General features: G+C 40.5%; 1 protein-coding gene across 2 annotated transcripts in view; it reads right to left on the reverse strand.

The window, feature by feature from the left end:
• Positions 1 to 6,821: 6,821 nt before the first annotated feature.
• The window catches only part of Setbp1 (SET binding protein 1), a 359,262-nt gene continuing 340,215 nt past the window's right edge, over positions 6,822 to 25,868 (reverse strand). For both annotated transcript variants that reach the window (XM_051163710.1, XM_051163711.1), the window contains exon 6: positions 6,822 to 7,447. In XM_051163710.1, the coding sequence (XP_051019667.1) occupies positions 6,837 to 7,447 (611 nt within the window). In that variant the 3' untranslated portion in view covers positions 6,822 to 6,836. The remainder of the gene's footprint in view (positions 7,448 to 25,868) is intronic.

Genomic DNA, 25,868 nt, shown 5'->3' on the forward strand with positions numbered 1-25,868 from the left:
TTCCTCTAATTTCATCTTAGGAATTAAAAGCTTTCATGACAAGAAAGTATATTGCCACAGTTTTATATGAACTAAAAATCTGACAAAAGAGAACTAAAAATCTGGATATTGACATTTCCCACAAAAAAAAAAAAAAAAAAAAAAAAAAAAAAAAAGTCGACGTTGGCACTAGCGATAGAGAGGCACAGTACTGTGTGGGATCCCCTTCCACTCCCCACCCATCACACACACTGGTTATCTCATCTGATCTAAAAAAGAGCCTGCTAGGGCCAGGGCCTGTCCTTCACCTCGGCAAGCCCCACTGCCCCATTCCCAGGCTCACGCTAGGTAGGCTTTTTGGGTGGGAACTTATTTCTGACATCTGTCTCCTGGTACCCTGATATAGGTAGGTGGGATGGCTTATCCTCATCCTTTCAGAGTCCGAATCTGACTTCAAAATCACAGGAGAAGAAGTGAAAAATGTGTTCTTCATTTGGATGAGGTGCACTTCCATGGCTGAGGCAAGGTGAGTGTTGAGAGTTTGAAGATTTTTCAGGCTGCCCAATGAGACACTGCCTCAACAGAGACAAGAGAAAGGTCAGAAATGCCATCACTAACAAAACTATGTTCATTCTGGTCTTTAAGTTAAAACTACCGAGACTAGAAAGATAGAGAGGCAAGAGGCCTTCTAGGAGGCCGGCTTGTCCGCAAGGATGGAAAACCAAGTCCTTGGCTCTGGAACTCAGATTCCTCTTGGCTGGTGGGATTTGGTGGTGACTTATCTGAGAACACTTTTTTAAAAATGACTTCTAGAAAAGTTATATAACGTGTATTGCTTCCATTTAATCTATTTGTAGACTGAGATTCACACCAGCCACAGGTACAGACGCGTCTTACTCTCTTGAGAACCACTGTGAGCACAATGTTGCCTGAACAAAAACCCTGGAGTTGAGGCAAAAAGGAGACCTTTGCGCCTGCTTGAAAAGCTGGTAGGAAGGTAATGGGGACACTCTCAGACAGCATTACTGACCTTGAAATCACCAACCCATGAACTGGAATTAGAAAGAATATCATTTTAGTGTTTCCTAGTTTAGTACAAGAGAGTCTGCAGAGAAGAGAAAGAACAAACTGTTGGGACTTTTCCAAGTCCTGGGCCCTCAAGGTTCAATGCTACTCAACCCTATGCGTCAGCTTCTGGAAGCTTCCACTCATCCCACCCAACCACTGTTACTTTCTGTGCATGTTCTAAATACTATACACCACAGCAAATGTCATAGCGGGTCACTCAGACTAAGGAGGATATGGGAACCTGCCAATAATCTTTCTTATCTGTCTTGTTGGTTTTGGAACAGGCAGTCTTCAGAGAGAAAGGCAGCAAAAGAAAAAAAAGAAAAAAAAGAAAAAAAGAAAAAAAAAAAGAAAGAAAGAAAAAAAAAAAGCCCTCATTATCTGTGTAAGTTTATAAACAAGACAAAAGTACAGGCTGCATTCTACTGTCTTCTAAATGCAAAGCAAAAATTGGGGACAGAAAAGGTGGAAAGTGAAAATATGTGTATTCACATTTTTCTTTGAGACTCAATCAACTTTATACCCTTTGCAATATTGCTTAGAAGTGTTAGTTTATTGGTCAAATGTAAACCACGTAGGTTCTTTCAGAACAAAGGTATTCAGTGTAGGCAATGGCAGGGGACCAGGAACTGGCATTGATTGCAAAGGTCTTCTGTCCTATCATGGTAGTTGGACTCGGAGTCCAGAGAGGGACCCTTTCTTCAGGAATATGAATGAAATAATAGAAAAATTGGGATGTGATGTCATTCCCATCCATGTGTTTTTCTAGATCTTTAGGCTAAGATAGGTCTGCAGCATACTGAGGTTGGCTGCAACAGGAAGTCTGCAATACCTTTGCAGGATAGTCAGGTAGGATCATATTTTCTGAACATAAACTCTGCAAATTGGACTCAAATTTTGTCTACAGTATATTTCCCAGAGACAAAAGTTGGGTTAAGATTTTTGTCAATGATTGTGTATCCACTTGGTGTGAGAAGAGACCCTCAAATGCTATTAAACTGCTTACTGATGTGAACCAGATGGAAAATAAAACAAAAGAATTCACAACTCATGTTAGACTGAATTGAATGTCTTTAATTTCACACAATGAATAACATATGAAGAGGACCAACTTTTTTTTTTTAATAGTTAAGTGCTCTGTACTGTGCTAACCTGATCTGGTAGCGAAAGAGACTGAGCTTTCTTTTAGAAAAAAAATGTTTAAAACCCAACATCTAAGACCATGGGAGAGCATGACAGTAAAGCATGCCAGATGTCGCTACGCCTCAAATGACAGCAAGTCCATGTTCATTTAAATGTACAAAAATGCTTTATGAATAAAAACTGTTACAAAAGAACATTTCAAACAATGTACAATTTTTCTTGCCTCTATATTCAATAAAATACAAATACATTTTTGTTCTAAAATATGTTTACATACAATCAAAGTAGAACATGCAAATTACACTTTAAAAAAGGCTTTTAAAAACCACTTATGAATACAAACTAAAAATTAGCCAGAAGGACTTGTAAGACAATCTTGTGCCCATTTTTGAAATATATATGTACATATTTAACACATCATGTGCATTTATTATTATTTAAGAAATAGATTTCTTTTTTAAAAAAGGAAGAAAAAGAAAGACACCAATCCAGGGCAGAACGACCCTTCCAAGTTGACCAGTTGGCAGCTCTTCCATTTCTCCCTCTTTAGTGTTTATTACACCTGGGCAAGTGGGAGACAGATATCCAGGAAGTTTCTTCCTTGGTTGATATGTGCTTCTATGACTGTTCCCCAAGTTACTGAGTCCAACAGGGAAGGCAGGCTCCTCAGTGGGGTGAACTCTCTTAGAAACACGAGGCAGAAGGAGCCTTGCTTTGTGGAAAGAAACGTGAAGAAACACCAAGAAGATGCTACGGTAGATTACAGTTTGAGTTTCTAGGCACTGTGATGACATTATCTGTAAGCGCTGGCATCTGGACCATTGTGATACGGTAGGGTAGTGTTGAGGAAAAATGTCTATATTTATGTACGTTTACATAATGAGTAGGACTGAAAATCCTGCGACATAACACTTAAATGGCTTTTGAGGCATTTCGGCTCCTGCCACTCCCTCTCTATGCTACAGTTGGCATTTAAAGGCTTTGGAAATATCTGTATAGACGTTAGATAGTTCCCAGGTCAACCTTCCAAGTGATAGGTAAAAATACACTCCACAGGCTCATTATCTGAATATTGTTGAGTAACAAGCCAAGAGTGAGAGTTTCTACTTAAGCCTAATACCAAGTACTTTATGATCTGCTTATGATATATCACCTTACACTATAATTCTGTCAGCACTTGCTTATCATATATTTATAGATACAGCAATGCGCGGAACACCAATTCTGACTGCCATTGAACATGGATGGCCTCCCACTGCAGGCAGCAGCCGAGTTGACACGTTAATTGACTGCCAGCCCTTAGTCACCTTCGCTAGGCTGCCAGGGACTGCTGGGTTCTGGTCCTGCCAAGTCACAAAGCAACCCTGCATGCTTCCCCTTCCTCTGACTTTTCCTCCTTGGCTGGCAGCCACAGCTGGGCTATTTGAAGAAGTTAAACTTCTGTTTCTCTCATTTGAGATGAAGGGTTGAAATGCAAATGGCTTTCTAGTCCCTTAGTAAGGTGTATTAAAGACCCATCAGCACCTCCAAGGAGCCTTTGCATCTAGGTTTTTCCTTCTTATCTCTGATTGGCCTCCTTATATTGTAAGTGGGTCTCTGCCTACTTGCTGAAGGCATATTCTAAAGAGAAAAGAAGAAAAAAAAATAGAAATTGAAAGCAAGGGATCATTACAAAATGTTTTGTGGGTCTATAAATGGAGTCTTGGGGGCTCCTAAATGATCCCCTCTCAAAATAGAAATGCATCCCCAGAAGGCAGTGTTGTGTGTGTGGTTAAGTACCTCCATACTTTGAATCAAGAGCTGGGTTCTCTTTCTGGCTCTAAAACCAACTAGATGTGGAAATTCAGCTGACTTCTAGGAGGGGCCTGGGCAGCAAAAGAGAGGCTAATGGATTGGTTAGGGAATACAGACACAGTTGCAGCAATGAGACAGAGTTAGGGTCATGAAAAATAAGAGAAGCATGCAGCTATGAGGAAGTCCTTGGGTGGTGAGGAGCCACTGTGTAGATGGATGGGCCCAATTCCATTCTCAGCTGCTGTTTCCATGGCTCTCTTTGGTCCTCTAGTTTTCCAAAAGGTTCTCAGAGTTTGCACACAGGGATTTGCATCTGAGACACATTTAACTGACAGATAACAGTACACACCAATTCCTGTGTTAAGTTGCAGGTCCACTGTGTCTCTCCTGGAATCCTTTTATTGGTTTGGAAATTCTAAACAAAACTTCTTTTCAGCTAATCACTTATTTCAGGTTAATGCCAATTAAATGAAGGTTTTTCTTTTTGTTTGTTTGTTTGTTTGTTTGTTTTTTTTTTTTTGAGGTTTATTAAGCACCAGCTTTCTCTCCTCTGTAGGAAGGTTTAGGTTGCTTATAGACTGAAGGAAGAAAGAAAGAAATAGCTTTCAAAATCTAACAGGAAGAGAACCCTCTTTATGGCTTAATTGGAATGAAAATGGCTGCTCTTTCGTAGCAATGGTTGGGGAAAGGGCTGGTCTATACCTTCCTCCCCAGGACTTTGGAGCTACTCAGCCATGGCTTGGGAGTGACAGCTTGAAGATGGCTGTTTAGATTTCGTTGTTCAAATTGTGTGAAATGCCATAGGTCAACCCAGGTCACAAACTGAGTATCTAGGATAAAAGCTTGAAATAAGCACAGTTCTTTAAATGTATGTATTGCTAGGATTAAAAGAGACTGACTGAGCAGGCTGCAAAAGACATGAAGTCCATTTGGACAGTGCAGAATAGGATGGCTCTATAATTCCAAGCAACTGTTGGCGCCACAACAGAGGTGATATTTACAAGCATAGTGACTTGGGATTTTCAACTTTCCTTCAGTAGATACTACTCACTTACTCATTTATTCTCCTCCAAAAGATCTATCTCTCTCTGAGGAGGAGATACTGTGTTCTGAAGTGATAATGCAACTTCTTAGCTGGTCCCAACGTTTGGAGAAAGCAAGAACAAAAAACAACAACAACAACCAAACATAAATTTGGAGGTAAACCAGAAATCCTAATTCCTCTTAGAAAATGAAAGTCTCTGTGTCTCTCTCTATAAGCTATGATGCCAGGTAATTGATGTCTTGAAGAAGTTAAGGGGAGGAGTAAGGGAGGAAATTGAAAATACTTATTTGAAATTTCCACATGTGACTTTTAAGAACATCTGTAGAGTGGGACATGTCTGAACTTGGGCTTCGGGGATGGATGACAGAGGGGAATCTCTCTCCACACTAAACCAGAGGCTAGAGCACAACTCGGATGAGAAATGTACAGTTGAAATTGACCATTTAAAAGACGATTTGTCACACACAGTTTGCATCCATGCAGACTGATAGATTTATAATTACATTATGTACAGCAATGTTTTAGTGTATTAAGGCAACCACAATTTGGATACTTTGTCCAAGGTGGCTTGATACAATTGGAGTGGTGATACCCTTTCAATACTTTATTTTATTTTTTAGATAAGAACACTTACTCCCCTTCACTTTTAAGAAATAATTAGTAAGAGATAATGGACCTCTACTGTCTTTTTTTCTTTTTCTTAGCAACCTACGACAGCTCTTCGCATGAAAATAATCAGGTACCAAGGCATTGCTAGACGTTTTGTTTCTGGTGGGCGTGGGATTTTGATTTTTGGTGGCTTATCAGTTATTCGACTTGCTGTGGGGCATTAAAACCATTTTATCCTGCCTGTTGTCCATTGATATGTTTTGAGTACAAAAATAACCTGGCTGATGCCTGGGTCAACATATCCCTTGGCTGCTCTGAGTCACTTAGTAAAAAGCTCCTATCTATACTGAGTGTGTTTCACAATGATTGATATTCAAAGCCGGTTGGTTCCTTGAGGCAGGACACCAAGAGCGCACTTTACAGCGTGGGTAAAGTTCACATTGTTTAGACGTGTACCACAAAATAGAAGGCATCAAGTTAACGGGAGTACATGAAAATACAACGCAAAAGAAAGAGCAGGAACAGACAATGCAAAATCAGTGTACGAGACAGCAACACACGCAGATCTAAAGTCGCCTGTCAGTCCAGTTCCACCTTCTGATCACAAGATCCCATCTGAGCAACTGTGTTGTTAACGGAAAGATGCATCTCTTGGGTCACTTGAAGATGACATTGGTGCCCCAAAGCCTAGCCGAGTTTGCAAATCAAAAGAAATAAAAAACCAATTATGCGGAAGTGGCTTAAAGGCAAGCCAGCTGGTAAATTTGCAGCTTTGCTCCCCCTTGGAATGTTTGCTAATGGTGTTTCCCATTTAATTTTTCTGACCAGCAATTGAAATCAGAATCAAGGGCGCACCTGGGATGGGGGGGGGGGCGGGGAGGGGGGAATCAGGTGGCCATCACAGAGCACCAGCTTTGCCCTCCTCCTCTGTCTTCTGCAGGCCGCGAGGATCCAGCCACATGGAGTGGCGCTGGGTTGGGGATTGCTGTACAGCAGAGACAGCTGCTTTTTGGGGGGTATCCCCTCGCCTCCGCTACCCCAAGAGCTCCCAATAGCTCCACCGCGCCCTCTACCCATCGTGCCCACCTGCTGCTGCAGAGAGGGGCGGGACGTCTCTGTGGCTGGGCATCCGCCCCACCCCAGCCGCTGCGCTTCCCCCGCGTCAATCCCTGCCCGGATCCCGCCACTCAGGCCCGCCCTAGGGAAGGACATCGCTCTCGCTGGCGCGGGACTTTCTAGGCCTTTTGGCCTTCACCTCCTCTTCCTGGGGAAGGGGCTGCGGCGGGGGTTGCGCAGGCTGCGCTGGGGGCTGAGGTCTATGTTTCCTCTTCCCGCCCCGTGCAGTCTTGGGCAGCGGCGGGGGCGGTGGTGGCGGAGGTGGGGGCGGCGGCAGCGGTGGAGGCGGAGGCGCTGGTAGCGGTGGCGCCTCCCGGGCCATGTGGATGACAGCCTCGATTGTGGCCATCACCGCATCCTGGCCAGAGGCGGGTTCCAGCGCAAGGGGGCTCAGGCTGGGCTTCTGGCCTCTCTTGCTGGGTAGGTCGATGCACTTTTCCAGCACTGGCATTTGGTCTCTGGGGTCCTCGTCGAACTGGGTGGGCTGCTTCCGAGGCCGGCCTCGCCTCTTCTTGACAAAGTTGTTGCCAGTCTTTGATTGTCTCTGCAGCCGCTTGGCCTTCAGGATCTTGTTCACGTGGTCCAAATTCTTCTTGGTGGACAGAAGCTTGGTGTAATGGCACATCTTCCGCACTTCGCACTGGATGGCTTCGATCTCCCGCCTTTTGAATCGCTTCTTCAGGGAGGAACTGGCTGCAGGAGGTAAGAAGGGACAGGTTGAGCTCAGCTTGCAATGCCCTCCATATAGTGTTTATTTATTTAATAGAAAATAATAAAAACAAACATTGGTTGACTCTGTCATGTGTACAAAGCATTATTTACATTATTTTTCCTCACGGTCATGTAAAACACTGTGATTGCTATTTTATTTCACTGTGGTTTTTTTTTGAGACAGAGTCTCCTTAAGTAGGGCAGGTTGTCCTTGACTGTTGGATCCATTTGCTGAATGCTGGGAAATGAGCCTTTCAAAGCTATACTAGATGCTGCTCCCAAGATAAGAAAACAGAGGCTGAGATCTTCTTGGATTCTTAGAAGCAATGGTAGAAAGCAAAATATAAGCTGTATATTAGATTTCTTTCTTTTTTTTCTTTAATTTAGCCCTTTGATATTTGATCCAATTCAATAAGCATTAGTTGATAATTTCCCCTTGTCTGACCTTGAACGATTACACACAGCTCACCCTCATCATTCGACTAGATCATACGGTGAGGTGTGTGTGTGAGCGCGTGTGCGTGCGCGCGTGTGTGTGTGTGTGTGTGTGTGTATGTGCGTGCCTGAACATTCTGGTTGGGATGGTGTGGTATCTTAATATTTTCCTGTCAGTATTCTGGAGCTGTCAAGTTACCTGATGATGCCCAATTAACCAACTTCTTCCTAACCTTCACCCTCTGGGAACCTCAAGAGCAATATCCGCCAGGTGTTTCTCAATGGTTTACACTCCCCCACTGAATAGTTGTTTGCAAAGGGCCCTTTTCATGTGCTGCTGGCCAGATGCTCCTCTGTTTTATGAGCCTAACTTCTCAGGAAGTCCTGTACTGTGCCACTAAATGGCCTTCAGAACTGCTTCGTTTTGAAGTTCAGACACCATAAAGCGTGAATGGCTTCAAGACATAGCCAGCCTTTCACCCTCGGATCATTCTCCTGTTAACAGTCTGTGAGCAGGCATATATGCGCGGAAGACCTGTGCACTGGCAAACATGCCTCGGTGCCTGTGTGCCCATGTACACAAACACAGGCACACTGTTCATCCTGTCCTGGCCACTAGTCACTTGCAGACTTAAGCGTCTCATCACTGAATTCTTTGCTGTTGTGATTGCCCCCCCACCTCCCACAAAAGAAGCCCACTTAAAAGATTAAACTCTAAAGGGAACACATTTCATTTCACCATCTTGTTTTCTCATGCGCTCCTATCACTATTTCTTCGTCTATTAGTTGAAAGAATGAATATCTTAAGGGAGAGAGGAAAAAATATGCTTGACACTTGGCCACCGCTCTGGCTGTTCTTGGGTACTCCCACTCCATTCTTTCCTGTGGCCCCACTTCTCCCTCATGCTGTGGCCCATCACAGACTTCCAGGAGGGTTTTATTTGAAGTTATTTATGTGACTAGCTTCATGGAGTGGGAAGCGCTGAGTTCCATAGGCCAGGTCAAACTGCCACTGCTTTTGACCAAAGGTCAGCTAGACTGACTGAGCAATGAATAACTACTGAACGATCTTTAAAATAAGTTATAAAGATCAAAATAGAACAAAGCCGGAGTGAGCTTCTGACTATAAAAATAAAACTTTTGTAGTTACTCTTGTAAAAGAAAAGGTGGCTCAATTATCAGTCCTCGAGTGGCTTTTTTTGTAGCTCATGGGGCCTCGCATGGTGCCTCCTGAATGCACAGGATTGAAAGTTGCTTCCTTGATGGCAAATCAGACTAAGCCTTGCTGCCTTCTTACTGTGTCCTTTGAGGGTATTCCAGTTTGGATTTTGATGGCAACAGTTGCAAGCACAGAGATAAGGAGTTAGCTACCAGGTCTTCTTAGAGACAAGCAATGCGCTTTGTTCACAGAGATTCTGAGTAAACCAAAATACTTAGAAATACACCACAGATCTCTGGGCATTACTTAAAACATAGAATCCATGAGCAGTTTGCCCTTTCTTTAGTTTGTACCATCTATCAAGGAACTACCTGAGCTACTCCCACAATACAAAGGTACTAATTTTGCAGAACTATAGTACAGTAAGGTATAACTAAATATAACTAAATATAAGGTACTAAATATATATACATATATATATATATAAAGGTATAATTAAATATAAGGTACTATCTGAATAAAGCTTGACAGAAATTATTTCATGAGTTATATGATCATATTGGCACAAATATAATCATCAGATCTTACCTTTCACAGTGAAATGCCATAAATAAATAAATAAAATCTCCAAACTAAACTCAACCCAAACCTCATATCTCATAGATATTTTACATGCCACATATTTTTAATTCAATCCTTGCATAGAAAATAGATATGGGAAAACCATGGCAGTGTAAACCCACCAAATGACAAGGCTAATAACAGCATAAGGAATGTTTGTGCTCACCATTCACATTTAATTAATGTTCATAGTTTATCTCGCTTGTTTTAATTAATTAGTATTTTTTTAGATTAGATTTTGCTATGTTGATCACACTAGGTTTCAACTCATAATTCTGCCTTTTCTCATGTGCTGGGACTACATGTATGTGCACCTTGCCTGGTACTTTATTATTTTTTTAAAAAGTCCCCAAAGGATGAATGAAGTTTTTTGTTCCAGTCTCTATTTCATTACCTTATCTTATGAATGTGGATAGACAGCTAGTAAAAATTAAGTTTAAAATTAAGCTTGGTATTGATGATGATATGAGGAACCTGAAACATTTGCATTTTGTTGATGGGGTATAAATTCGTTCCATCAATTCAGACAGCGATGAGGCCATAAGGGCTAGAATTGAAGGCAGACGGGCTCAGGGCCCTAGCAATTGCATGTCAGCAGTTACTCCTTCCTTTGTTTGTAATAAGAGGCAAAAAGACTTAGAAGAGGTTCCCTCAAAGTTAAGTGACTGCTCTGGAGAATGAAGACAACATAAACACTAAGTGAGAACTAATGAATTAATGGTGGTATACTGAAATAGCAGAACCATATACTTATACACACACACACACACACACACACATACACACACACACACACACACAAACACACACACACACATACACACACACACACACAAACACACACACACACATACACACACACACACACAAACACACACACACACACACACACACACACATACACACACAAACACACATACACACACACACACAAACACACATACACACACACACACACATACACACACACACATACACACACACACACATACACACACACACAAACACACACACACACACAAACACACACACACACACACATGAACAAGATACATATAAGCCAAGCAGTATGATTAAATTTAAAAATTTGAATAAAAATCAAATTTCAAGAGTTTTTAAATTAAAGAAATCATTTATGTAAATTTAAAGATACATATCTTTGAAAATTTATTTCATCTTTAGGATCCAAGTAAAAAGGTTATAGTGGTCACTGTGAGAAAGACTTGGTAAAGGAAGAGTTTTCAATATTTATTTTCTTCCAAAGTTACAAAGCACTAAAGTGGGGCTGCCCAGTGGAAGTTGTCGAATGTTAAGAATGTTCTTTATCTGAATTCAGTGTGTTGGCACACACCTGTAATTTCAGCACTTGTACATGTGGAATGATCAGGGAGTCAAGGGCACTCTTGGCTACATGCTAAGCTCTACAGCAGCTGGAATACACAAGTCCCTGTGTCAAAAACCAGAAAGAAGGAAGGAGAATGATGAGAAGGAGGTGGAGGAGAAAAAAGAAAAAAAGATAGTTTACACTCTCTCACACCAGCTACCAGTGACATGGCCACTAGCATTCGAAGGTAGCTACTATGATGGAAAAATGGAATCCTCCATTAAATATTAATAGTTATTATGTGCTTAATGACTACTTCTTGGGCAGGATGGCAATTGACTAAACAAAAGTGAAATACCAAAGAGAAAGGGCATTTTCGGATTCAATCAATAAAATAAAGACTGTTGGGAATCCAAGTTAAGTGAGTGATGTTTCCAAAAAAAAAAAAAAAAAAAAAAAAATCATTTGGATGAGTGTAAAACTAATTATAGAGACATGGAAGAGAAAACAATCTTACTTGAATATCATTTTAATAAAACCGATAAAAGAGACTCTGAAATAAAATTTAAATTAAACCCTTCCTGGCCATTTCTTAGTATAATTGCTAATTGCCTTAGGTATAATCATTGTATTATGATTAACTTTCAACTTTTCAGTGCTTTGTGTGTTAGAAATGAATTAAAATACTTGTGAATGAAGAAATATGAAACCATCAGAAACTGGCTTCAAAGTAGGGAGAGAGAAAGACATGAAAAGTATTGCTGAAACATGGTTGATCCAGAACTAATGTCTTCGAAGCTGTGGGATGGCACATAAGGCTTAATGACGCGACTTTGCTTAGACACATGCTTGATGCTCTTCAAAACACAAGCTTACAATGATTAATGATAAGGGGCACACATGCATTTATTGAACTCATAGGACAGGAAAGAGGTGTTGTCTTTATTCACTTAAGGGTTGAGAGAGTCACCATTCATCTGAAAAGTCACCCTGGTTACTGTCCTAATGGTATGGGACAATGATTACGTTCTCAGGTTTATGCTGTGCCAATCATTATAACCATGTCACGAACCAACCTCTGTTTGACGCTGGCTATTATAACAACATCCCTTTCTTTTGTACAGTATAATACTTGGGGCGTCTACATGTGCAGAACCAACACCTGAATCTTAGTTTGTGCTTGTGCTTATTACGCTTACGCTTTCGTTTGCTTATGCTTATTACCCAGGCTTTCGTTTCAGAGTCAGTGCTCCTGTGGCTGTAGAACAGAATGGAGCAGAGCTGATGTGACCTTGCACAGGGGCGGGGGAAGTGAAGGAGAAGTACTCAGGATGAGCCATTCAGGGCTTCTGGGTCTCTCCATATGTTTTACCCTGGGCCGATGAACTAAATGGTCTTGATGGTTTTTTTTCTTTCTGGGTTTAAAGATTGCCATAATTCTTTCCTACATTTATTATCAATTGCCTTCCTGAAATGTGGAATGGCTTTCTAAAAATCTATTTCTTCTCTAATAAATTTGAAAATCTCAGATTGGGGAGACGAGTCTTTGGACTTGGCAAGGTTTGATATTCACAAATCTTTCTCCTTATTGCTTATGATTTCACCGTCTCTCTAAATGTTTACAGATTTTCCTCTCTTCAAATTGTTTCATTATTGGACAGTAATTTCTGGGATCTTGCTGCAAAGATTGATTCCATATTTGCCCTCTTTCCTGTCATTGTCCTCTGTCTTGCCTGCTATTTCCTAGGCTTGTGGAATAATTATGACTGTCCCAGGCAAAACACAAATTTATTTCTTTATAACTCTGCAATAGAAATCATTTTCTAGCTCCCCAGAACTGCCATGCAAATGGCTAAGCTGCATTTGGTCCAGACTTAGATACCTCTCCATTCCCATTTTTTGGAGGACTGGACTATCAGTATTTACTGATTTTTCACACATCTTTTATGATAGTGGGAGGGTAGACTTAGCAGTGATTCTTTACCCAGACTTATTTATGTAGTGCCAGTACTGTGAGCCGAGCCCGGGGCTAACTATTAAACCTTAGTTATGTAGAAGACTCTCGAGAAATTGGTTCTGATGTCGCTAGAGTGTATTTGTCCACATGTGTGATATAATCTAGTTATATAAGACAGATTTGGGTGGTGGGGAGGCAGATTTACTTCTGGACTTCTTAAGATGATTTTATTGTTGTTGTCCTAAAGGGAGATGTGGTCAATTTCGGGGAAGAGTTTCAAAGTAGAGACTTTAGAACACTATCTGCCCTAATTAGTAAAGAGAACTTTGATGTGAATTGTTTTCCATGTTGATGTATGTTAAAAGGTTTTTTTTGCAAAAGCAACATGTCTCCTCTGTACTTTCTGGGGTTCCAACATGGGCACATTCAGGAAACAGTAGATGAGCTGGTAGATGTCGGATGGTCAGTATGTGGAGTAAGCTCAAGAGAGGCCGTTGCCTGATGTTACACATTGGAAATTGTATACGTGGTGTTCTGTACTTGAGTTTGAATTAGTAATAATGATTTTGTATTTGTCTTAATAATATTTTGTACTAATTCATGGGAAGCATGTGACAACTTGCCTTGGTGTGCACAATTTCTTCTTCCATCTATGAATTTAAGTTAACCTCTATAGTTCTGGACTAACAGGTTATTTTGAAAGGAACAAGGTTTTTTTTTTTTTTCTTTCTTTTTTTTTTTTTTTTTTTTGGTTGAGCTCCTATAGGTCCAAGAACAACTGGGTGGCTGCTGGATGCCAAAAGTGCTAGAAAGTACTGATCTTCACATTTAGAACAGTAATTTTGAATTAAGACTTATGACTACTATGGAGGTGACCACAGATGTCTGATTGGATTTAAGGTCTACTCAACAGGTGGGAGTTCATGCTTGGTATTGTAAAGTCAGAAACACAAAGCAAAACAACAGCAGCACATGGCTGGAAGCTGAAGAAGCCGAAAGCCCTAAGAAAGGGATTTCCTAGTGTTGTTTAGTTAAGTTAAAGTGGTGCTAAGTCTCCTTTAAAATAGGTATGTTTCAACCCCTAGACAAACGCTGCTCGTAGCTTTAATCAGGGAAGGCTCTGTCTGCAATGAACAGCAGGGGATACAGAGATGCTTGGCTGCTCCAGGTTCTCAGAGCAAAACATGATTACATTCTCAGCCCTAAACAAAAACATTTATACCACTAAAGGTTCAAAGAAGAGGGAGGCAGAAGAAATACAAAAACTGGAAATAGGCAGAAAACCTGCAAATATGCAGTTTTCTGGGTGTGACACACCCACTACAATAATGAACTCACACCTACAAGTGTTATCTTCAATGGGCCTGCACAGGATTAGACCTGCCAACTGTCAGTGATGGATGAGGATGCCACAGAATGGAGTACTATCCCGCCCTATCAAACTCTTAGCTACTGATAAATTGTGGGGAGAGGGGATCATTGTCCTTAGTAGTGTACCCATTGCTGAGCCCATCAGATTCTGATGGATAGTTCCGAATCTATGCTGCGGCAGAGGACCTTGGTTAAACTCAGTGGACCACTTAAAACCAAAACCAAAACCAAAGCTGAAACCAAATAGCCTTGATGGTGGGAAAGAGATTTGTAGGGAGGAGCAAGAATTGACAGTGGTTGGAGGGAGCCAAAAGATAGTGGGTGGGAGAGTAATTAGAACGCAGTATATTCATGTATGGCACTGTCAAAGAACAAATTTAATTAACTTTGAAAAGCAGAGATAGCAAGTTTATCATGATGGGCCATGGTTTCCACTCTGTTTCTTAAATTCCTCTTGTACTTTGGTGTGCTTTGACACAATGGCCAGGCTGGGAGTTTACTGGGAAAGACCATCCTTCCTTAACTGTAACAGCCTGGCAGTCTTTGCTCTGCTCTCATTTTACACAGAGAGCAGCGTGAGACAGTGGGGGGTGAAGTCTAAGATGATACCAAAGAGTAAATGGCACTGATGATCTTGCCATGTCAATCCACAGGCATTAATGACGTTAGCAATTTAGAGGCTGCTCTCCTGCCTCTGACATCCTGCCTATTGTCCAAATCCTCTTTCCCTGTCCGGCTGCCAAGAGGGTACCACATTTCCCTAAGATGAAGCAAACTTATTTGGCTGCAGGAATATCACATTAATAATTTATGTTCACATTACCAATATTTTATCTAAAAATTAAGAATTAAATGAAGCATTTTAAGGAGTTATATATGGAATCAGAATGGCGTCCTCACTTGGCCTACACATGCATCTGCCATAATTTGACATAAGGGTTCAAGAAGAGAAAGTGGGCTCATAGGCATTCAGGGGTCAATGGAGCATCTTACCAGTTTACTGTTTTCATGGTGGTGTCAGTCAAGCTTGTATTCTAAATGCTATAGCAGGTAAGCCCAGGAGGCTAATTTTAGTGAGACAAGACTTTTAAACAGAAAAGCTAAATCAAAGTGCTTTGTAATGAGATAAAGGATACCCAAGAGATACTATACGTGTCACTGTAAGTTGTCTTCTTATCTGAAGACTGTATAAAATGACTTCTACAAAGATAACTTGGGCAGCTTTCTTAAAACAATTAGAGTTAGGCATGGTGTATCCATGGCTTGTTGCCACCTAAATATGTGCTAAAACACAAGTAGAGCACTTAATCTCCCCATAGGATAAGGTCCCTACAGGCCACAAAGTAATTGCTTTAATAAAACAAAACACAAAATCCTCACACTATGGAAAGAGCATTTTTGCTAATTGGTTGGAAGTTTATTTATTTTTTTTAGTAATTTTGTTGCTGAAAATGGCAAGTTGTAACTCATAAAAATCCATTAAATCTGAAAATTTAGAGCTTTTATAAGCAGAGCCAACTGATAAGTGAAGACATTCGAAGATCTGGGCTCATTACAAAGTAGTGTACATTCTGGTCTGCAGGGTCACCTAAGTGTTAATAAAGAAAGTGGCTAGCCACGCTCCTGAGCCAAGCTTCTTTACTTGATAGTGAGCGTGAAGAAACATGATTTAAGTTAAGCAGGGAATGCTTTTCTGCTTTGGACTCTATCTATACTCCTAACCTCCACTTACCAATAAGGCACACTGAAAAAACAGTTCAGATCTTCAAGTTATATTATTGTAAGTGTAAAAACATGAGGGAAATTTAAAAAAAAGTTTGCATGCAAACTCAGTCAGGGGCTGGAGAGTTGGTTCAGAGGTTAAGAGCACTTTCAGTTCTTTCAAAGGTCCTGAGTTCAATTCCCAGCAACCACATGGTGGCTCACAACCATCCATAATGAGATCTGGTCCCCTTGTCTGGTGTGTAGGCACATATTCAGACAGAATAAATGAATAAATAAATAAATATTAAAAAAGAAAACAAACTCAGTCGGTTTGTGTTCCTTAATCCATTGTTAAAATTGGTAGAAAAATTTGATAGCAACAGAGTACTTTTGTTTCATCAATAGAATACATTGAAAGAAATTTGGAATTATGTAGAGAATCATTTATATGAGAATTATCTCATTCTTTTAAAGTTTTTGAGCTGAAAAGTAAGCATATTCTAAATATGCATTTAATGGGATGACTCACGATGATGCCACAGATATCACTATGGGAACAAAAGCAGTTGGAGTTTACTACCCTCAAGTTTCTTTGTACTTTATAAAAAAAAATCATACAACTTTATTCAGTCTTTAAGCATTTAACTCCAGATCTTATCTTTCCCAAGCTCATGTGCAGGAAGCACCCTGACTTCTTGAGGATGAATAGAAGCTCATGGTCCTCAGAGCTTAGAGGACAGTCCCAGCTCCATAGTCAATGCTGGTTGATATTTCCTGACACAGTACACACTCCCAGACGCCTGGATGACAGCTGTCTCTACATTCTCTCGTTCATCACTAATTGAACTGCAAGAAACTTCATGGCCGTCAAGGGAGCTTTGTAGCCACACAGAGCTCCTAGAATGAGATTTGAGGCTGACATCCATTTGCTTAGGCAATTTTGAAGTCCTGGTTTCTAGGGCTTCAATATACATGACTTCATCAAGCATGGTGATACAAGGCCAAGCACAGAGTAGTTTATAGGTTGGAAAATCACCTGTGGCTTTGAGCAAATAAGGCATCAGTGATGCAATTGAGAGAAATTCCAAACCTACCAAGAATCCAGCTATGGATGCTCTAAAAAAAAAAAAAAAAAGGCAGGATTTTGATTGGTCTGAAAAAGTTGGATGAAGGGTAAGAGCCTAAAGATCAAAGAGTGAGCACAAGATGCCTACAGCTCCCAGGAATGTTCAGGAGAACTCTGTGGGATGCATCCCAGATTGTCTACCATGCATTGACAACAGATCTTTTCTGAAAAACCAAAACAACAACAACAAAACCTAGAGTCTGGAGTTGCTGCCTGGGCTTTTGTATAGCAGCGAATTGGAATAAATAGCAATTGTAAACTGAGGAAAAGCAGAGGGCCACTAAACCTCACACTATTTCAGTAAACATTGGCTTTTGCTTGTTGTAATGTGGATCAAACCCACAACCCTGACTAGACTCCAACTTCTCAAACTGCCACCTGAGACTTCAATCTGTGGCCTTATATCTGAACATGGGGCTGTGGAGAAGGGTGAGAGGGGCATATGGGAGAGTTTGGAGGGAGGAAAAGGGAGGACGAGATGTAGTCATCAGGATGTCAACACTAGAAGGTTTCTAAACACTCAGCAACAAAAATAATTAAACTCAAGTGAGTGAGTAGTACGTCATTTGGCACAATTGGTGTGTTTCACGATGGGTGTCCCTGCAGCCTTGGTTCTAAACTCACCACATGTGTGCTTTGTCTTGCACAGGACGTCACAGCATACAAAATGAAGAAGTGCTTTCTGAAACACCTGGCCTCAGGTTGAGATTGCTGTGTACCATGAATAGCATTGGCTTATACTGTACATTAAAAGTCTTCTGCATCCACAGAAGCACTATAATATAGTTAGAAAAAAAATGAAGAATTTTAATATTTCTTTATCACCATTCTTGGGTAGCTTGTATCAGATCAGTATATTTTTGTATTTATTCTGTATTATATATTATAAATGTTAGAAGGCTTGATTTCAAAATTTGCTTTTCAGTTGCTGGCTTGGGTGTCATAAAAAAAAAATCATTCAATGAATTTTGCCTTGGGATTAGGACAGACTTGCCAGTTACTCTAAAACAGACCTCCATCATTTCACATTATCTATCTATCTATCTATCTATCTATCTATCATCTATCTATCTATCTATATCAGTGCTTTTAGCACTGATGATCATGAAACAAAAACATTGATTAACAGTGGGAAATATTGACGTTGGTCTGCACTGAAGGCATCAAGTATGTAAAAACAAACTAGGACACCTACCTTTTTAGTATATGTAAACTTGCCATTGTCTTGAGTAAATCATAAATTATGACATAAAAGAACTGTTTTAAAATACATTTCTCTCGAACAAGTCCTTTACTTGCTTGGTTAGAGTTACTCCTAGATATTTTACATTGCTTGAGGCTATCGTGAAGGGTGTAGTTTCCCTATTTTATTCCTCTGCATGATTGTCCTTTGTATATAGGAAGGCTACTGACTTTTTAAAGTTAATTTTGTATCTAGCCATTTTGCTGAAGGTGTTTATCAGCTGTAGGAGTCCTTTGGTGGAATTTTGGGGGTCACTTTTGTACACTATCATATCATCTGCAAATAGGGATAATTTGACTTCCTCTTTTCCCTCTTGGATCCCCTTGTACTATATTGAAGAGATATGGAGAGAGTGGGCAGCCTTGCCTTGTTCCCGATTTTAGAGGAATTTCCTTAAGTATCTTTCCATTTAATTTGATTTTGGCTATTGGCTTGCTATATATAGCCTTTATTATGTTGAAGTATTATGTGCCTTGTAACCCTGATCTCCCCAAATCTTTAAACATGAATGGGTGTTGGATTTTACCAAATGCTTTTTCTGCATCTAAGGAGATGATCATGTGGTTTTTTACTTTCAGTTTGTTTCTATGGTGGATTACATTGATGGATTTCCATATATTAAACCATCCCTGCATTCCTGGAATGAAGCCTACCTGGTCATGGTGAATGATATCTTTGATGTGTTCTTGTATTTGTTTTGTGAGTATTTTATTGAATGTTTTTACTTCAAATATCTGAAGAAATAGATTGAAGCTGATATCAGAAGATGGAAAGATCCCCCTTGTCCATGGATCAGGAGAATTAACATAGTAAAAATGGCCATCTTAACAAAAGCAATTTACAGATTCAATGCAATCCCTATCAAAATACCTACACATTTTTTAAAGATATTGAAAAATTAGTTCTCAACTTCATGTGGAAAAACAAAAAACCCAGAGTAGCTAAAACAATTCTGTACAATAAAAGCTCCTCTGGAGGAATCTCCATACCTGATCTCAAGCTATATTATAAAGCAGCAGTAATTAAAACAGCATAGTACTGGCACAGCAACAGGCTGGTTGATCAGTGGAATCGAATTGAAGACCCAGATATGAATCTACACACATATAGTCACTTGATTTTTGACAAAGAAGCCAAATCTATTCAATGGAAAAAGGATAGCATCTTTAACAAATGGTGCTGGTCTAACTGGATGTCTACTTGTAGAAAAATCCAATTAGATCTGTACAAAAGTCAAGTCTAAATGGATTAAAGACCTCAACATAAAATCAGAGACACTAAATTAGTTAGAAAATAAAGTGAGGAAGAGTTTGGAACATATTGGCACAGAAGACAACTTTCTGAATAGAACTCCAACAGCTCAGGCCTAATGTCAACAATTAATAAATGGGACCATTTGAGGCTAAGAAGCTTCTGTGGGGCAGGAGACACTGTCAACAGAACAAAGAAACAGACTGGGAAAAGATCTTCACCAACCCTACATCTGAAAAAGGTCTAATATCCAAATTATATAAAGAACTCAAGAAACTAAACACCACCAAACCCAATAACTCAATTAAGAAATGGGGCTCAGAACTAAACAGATAATTCTCAACAGAGGAATATAGAATGGCTGAGAAACACTTAAAGAAGTGCTCAATGTCTATAGTCATCAGAGAAATGTAAATTACAATGACACTGAGATTCCATCTTACTCCCATCAGAATGGCTAGGATCAAAAACTCAAGTGACAGCACATGCTGGTGAGGATGTAGAGAAAGGGGAACACACCTTCATTGCTGATGGGAATGCAAACTTGTCCAACCACTTTGGAAATCTATCTGGCATTATCTCAGAAAACTGGGAATAGGGATTCCTCAAGATCCAGCTATTCCACTCTTTGGAATATACCCAGAAGATGCTCCAGCACACAACAAGGACATATGCTCAACCATGTTCATAGCAGCCTTATTCATAATAGGCAGAACACGGAAACAGCCTAAGTGTCCCTCAGTAGAAGAATGGATAAAGAAGCTGTGGTACATATACACTATGGAATACTACTCAGCTATTAAAAACAAGGAAATCCTGAAAATTGTGGACAAATGGATGGAACTGGAAATGATCATAGTGAGTGAGTTAACCCAGAAGCAGAAAGACTCAAATGGTATATACTCACTTATAATTGGACACTAGCCCAAGGGGCATGTCCCATGAAAGATCTCACTTACCAGGAAATTGGGAAGGATGAGAGGACATTCTATTGGGACTCTAGGTGAGAAAAGTATGGGAGAATGGGGGAAATAGAAGGATCCAGAGGGTCTTAGAAATCTACAAGAAGAACATTATGACAGGTGGATCTGGGCCCAGGGGTTCTGCTCAAACTATTGTACCAACCAAGGACAATACATGCAGTAAACATCAAACCCCTACTGAGATCTAGCCACAGTTGAGTGGAGAGCAGAGACTGACTCTGACATGAACTCTGGTGCCCCATATTTTATCACGTCCCCTTGATGGGGAGGCACGGTGGCACTTGGAGGAAGGATAAGCAGGTTACCAAGATGAGACTTGATAGCCTATGACCATATAGAGGAGGTCTCCTTCAGTCACAGATGTAGGGGAGGGGAATAGGGTGAAAGCAGGAGGGAGGGAGGAATGGGAGGATACAAGGGATGGGATAACAATTGAGATGTAATCTGAATAAATTAATTAAATAAAAATGCTTCTTTCTGATTTATATTCTGCAAATATATGCACACATATAAAGCAGGAGTTGTGTAAAAATTTCTTGGGCACAGAAAGAGTCAAGAGTCTATAATATGTCACAGGTGTGATGGATCCTAGATTCAGTTCCCAGCACTGAACAGAAACAAAGACAAACGTGTCTGGACTAGAGAACTGAGGAAGCTGCGTGGAAACGGAGTTGATGAAAAAAAAAAGTTTGAGTTACAGCAGTTAGGTGCCATAGCTTGCCAGCTGAGCAAGGGTTAGGCACACTCTGCCAAAGGGCTTTGTGTTTCCTCTCTCTCAAGTGTGATATAGCATTATCTAGAACCATAAAGATGATGTTTTATAGGATATAACATTTTACATGCATCTTCTTACCTGACTGTGAGTTTTTCTCTTTTGAATTGTGAGGGGGAAAAAAAAGATACAAGGTAGACAAAAAATGTGCCACTATGACTTTAGGAGTATTTCTATGTCTTAAATGTGTGTGCTGAGGTGAAGAAAATTCATGCTGACCATGCCCACTGGTCATGAATTACAGAAACTACATGGAAATACAGCTCTTGCTTTCTTACTAGCTTGAAAAGAAATGCCTCATTTATGTTTACTCAGGTCTATTGCTGGCAACCCAGTAGATGTTGATCTGGAATTCGGAGCAATGATGCTTCCAGCCTTCACTCGTCAACCCACAGTCCCCTGGCTTTTGATAAAGTCTTATTCTCTTCGAGAGATTGTTACTTCTGAATCCTGATATTAAAAGAGTTCGTGTTACCAGATTGTTTCTGTGCTAGATGTGACATCCTCAAATACTTCGTCCACATTTTCTACAAGATGAATTCTAGACTACGTTCTATTTTGATGACTCTCCTTTGGAGATTTAGAGATCTGCTCAAGCGCCTCTCAAATTAGCACCCAAAATTAAACCAATTTTGCATATGTGAAGTGTTTAGTACCAAAGACTTGAGTGGATTAATTTATGTAATCAAAAAGTACAACACTTACATTAATGAAGGCTACACTTAAAAATTGCACATGTTCAATAGCACCCATAGTATTGGCTCATAGAAAATGAAAGCCCAACAGCTCCCTAAAATGGTTTAACACACGTTGCCTCCAAACATGAACACTGCTGTGTAGAAATGTTCCTGAGCATGTCTGCAAACCTTTTATTGAAATTTGCAACGTTCAACTGTATTGGCCCTGATCATCTGAGTTTTGAACCACATTAATCTTCATTTCCACCCCCGCCAGACTTTGAGGCATTTCTTTTTCCAAAGGGTTGAATAATGTCAAAAGTTAAAGACTGCCTTTTTAACTCTTGTGGGCTTGACTCAACTCGAATGCACGCTGTTTTTACTAAAATATCAATCCATACAATAAAATACCTCTGCAGTCTTCATAACAACAAGAAGCAATTATGGCCATTGCTTTCGATTCCCCCCACTGCTGCATCTGTCTGCTTAGCAGATGATGGATGAAGCCTAGAAACAATAACTTTGCATGGCCTACAGGTGTGTGTCCAACTCTATTATTTCTTCAAGTGTCAGAGAGAATCCTGCCTCAAGTGGTAGATAGGAAGAAAAGTTTTTTTACTGCTCTTATATCCAATGCCAACTTTTCCTACTATAGTGAGGAAAAAAGACACAGAACCAACTAATACTTGTTTTGATTCCAGTGCTTACAAATCTCCCCTGGAAATCATTTTTAATTGAATATTAAGGCTTCTTAAAAACTTTTATTGCTTTTTTAAATCAATATCCTACATCTTAGTGCATCCCACCCAGTCTTTAAAATCTCAGTAAGTCCTCTTTCTGAACGATGCCCCTAGCCTTCCATTTAAATGTTGACCTTTCTGCTTCTCCTGCATTGCTGGCCTCTCTCTAATAGTGGCACACAATCTGCCTTGTATTTGCACTGTAGAGTTAATCGATATTTATCCTTGCTCTTAGACTATGTCTTCCTATTGAACCAGGACCACGTGTTAGCTTTTCTCTTCCATGCTCAGAACAAATATTGAAGGAGCCCCACGTTGAGCCAGGCACTGAGCCAGGCACTAACTTTTTTATCTTTCTTTCTCCCCATGACTAACATGGGACTCAGCTGACTCCCTTGAACTGACACCCCAACAACCCAGAACTTATCATCTACTTTGTAGACTCTGTACATAGGAAATGAAGGGCTGTTTGGAGAGAGACCAGAACCAGCATGTTTTAAAGGGGAGCCTCACATTTCTCAGTGGCTTGTCACCCGAAGAGGCTCATTAAGGTTAGAGTCTCAGGCCTGAGACCACAAGTCCTATGGAATATAGACAGACATCCAGAAATGGGGTTCAGTAACAGAAAAAGTTTGGGGCACATTACAAGTCACTAAGAAACCACCTTGACTGTTTAATAAAGCTACAGATTGATAAGAATTAAGTCTTCATGTTAAGTATAAGTATCAAGAAGTTACCCATAAAAAGCACTCAAAAATGCATATCTCAAAGTTTATACACAAGGGTGGGAAGTGAGGGGACAGAGGAAGGGACATGGGGAAGGAGAAGGAGGCAGGCAGGCAGGGGATTGGAACCTTAAAAAAATAGATGTTCAAAGAACAGTTTTAGGTTTCAGAAAACAGAAAGCTATACCAAAATTTTCCATACATTTTTATTGCTCCTGCACACACATAGCTTCTGCCACGGACAGTTTCTTATTAACTGACAAAAGTTATAACGTTTCATTAAGTCCTAATTAGTTGACATACATTCATGATCTGAAAACTATACCCCTTAGTCTGTTGGAGGGGGGAGAGGGGGACTTACAGATCTGCCCCTCACACCCATGAGCTCAGACAGACTTAACGCAGCATATATGTTTTCACTAATTTCAGGTTCTTGACATTTTGAGAAGAAAAAGCTCATTCACCTCTTTCGGTTAGAGACTATAAGTTATTGGCTACTAAGCCATAAGGCTTGGATTCTAGGAAAAGTTAGTGTAAGCAAACTCAAGTTACAATGCACAGAGCAGGAGTGTGAGTCATAAACAAAACAGCGACATATGCTCTTGTATAAATAAGGGCCCGGATCACCAGCTCCTCAAGTCTGCTTCCTATTAATTACACACCAAAACGGTCTTTCCATATGTAAAACCCAAAGCACTTAGCTCTGGCAACTTGCATGAGAAAAATACCAGGACTGTGGGATCCTAGGTACTAACAAAAGTAGCTTTCAAAGAAAGTCTTTGGCAAATATCTTCTGGCATGATGGGACAGCATCTCCTGTAAGAATGGTTTTGAGCAATGGAACTGATGCCAAGCTCCTGGCAACATCACTTGGGGGAGTGAATCTGGCTCCCCCGCTGAAATGGTAAACAATAGTGGGCTCCTCTTTTGTTCTGGTTCGGTCATCTCTCTGGGGAAAATTCTGGATGCAGCCCACATAGTTTACACGTACTTTGCTGAGACCATCATGGATTCAGCCCATGCAGTGTGTACATGCTATGCTGAGACCATCATGGACCCAGCCCATGTAGTGTGCACATGCTTTGCTGAGACCATGACGCAGTTTCATTTCTCTCCATTAGTGCCTTCTCTGTCTTTGAAGCTGCCCATTGCAAGCACACACTCTTTTTTTCTAAGTGTCATAAAGGCCATCTGGTGTCTTTTGGCATAGAGATATTTGGGAATGGAATCCTCAGGGAGGGTGCTTCTTTAACAGGTTAAAAAAATCTCATGAGAAATGGGAAAGAGCTGAGTTTTTCTTGGGACTCCCCCCTTCAAAAGGAGACTTCATAAGCCAGACTCCCAGGCTTCATTCCAATAATCATTAGAAGAACAGATTGAAAATTAGGTCTCTGGCCTGACTGCAGGGGGAGAGGGGAGATGAGGCTTTCTCTTTGCTAGTGGAAATGCCAGTGGTCGCCACTCATGCTCAATGACTATGTATCTGATTCGCTGTACCTCAGATTATACAAGGATGCATTCTTCTTGCCTTTGAATGAACCAAGGGGAGAAGGGGGGCACTAAAGTTTTGGAAAAAGCTAGGTATTGATACTTCATACATGCCAGCGGCTGCTGGAGGACTTCAGCAGCCCTCCTGCAGAGATGGAACTTAAGACCTCTCAGGGTCAGCCACTTTCCCAAGGAGAGCTCATACTTAATGAGTCATGGACTCAACAATTCAGACAGCTCCTTCCTTCCTTCCTTCCTTCCTTCCTTCCTTCCTTCCTTCCTTCCTTCCTTCCTTCTTCATTTTGAGTCAGGGCCTCATTGTGTAACCCTGGCTGTCCTGACACTCACTGTGTAGTAGGCCAGCCTTCGATTTCCAGTGATCCCTCTGCCTCTGCTCCTGAGTGTGTATGCCACCAAACCCAGCTAGCTCTGCTATCTCACAGCCTTGTATAATATCTTCCCTTGAGAGGAGAAGACAAGAACTGAGAAACCATGAGAGTCTGAATTTCCCTGTCAACTTCCACTATTGACAGTGCTGTGCCACTACTCCCAACTTATGCTGTCAAAGGCCTCTTCTAACCCCAAATTCCGTTATTAAATTATCAAAAATACCACTGCAAGCCACACAGCATTTCCTGTGCATGAAGTAATTCTGCGTACTGTTTTGATTCACTTTATATACCTTCGTGGTTTCCCTATAGAGAACAAGTTAATAGATATACATTGGTATTGATAGAAATCCAAACTCCAAACACTTCTTTTTCCAAGCATTTCAGATGGGAAACTCAAGATATTTTTATGTATTTATGCATGCGTATATATACATG

This window comes from Acomys russatus, chromosome 20 (assembly GCF_903995435.1).
Source record: "Acomys russatus chromosome 20, mAcoRus1.1, whole genome shotgun sequence".
NCBI classification, from domain to species: Eukaryota; Metazoa; Chordata; class Mammalia; order Rodentia; family Muridae; genus Acomys; species Acomys russatus.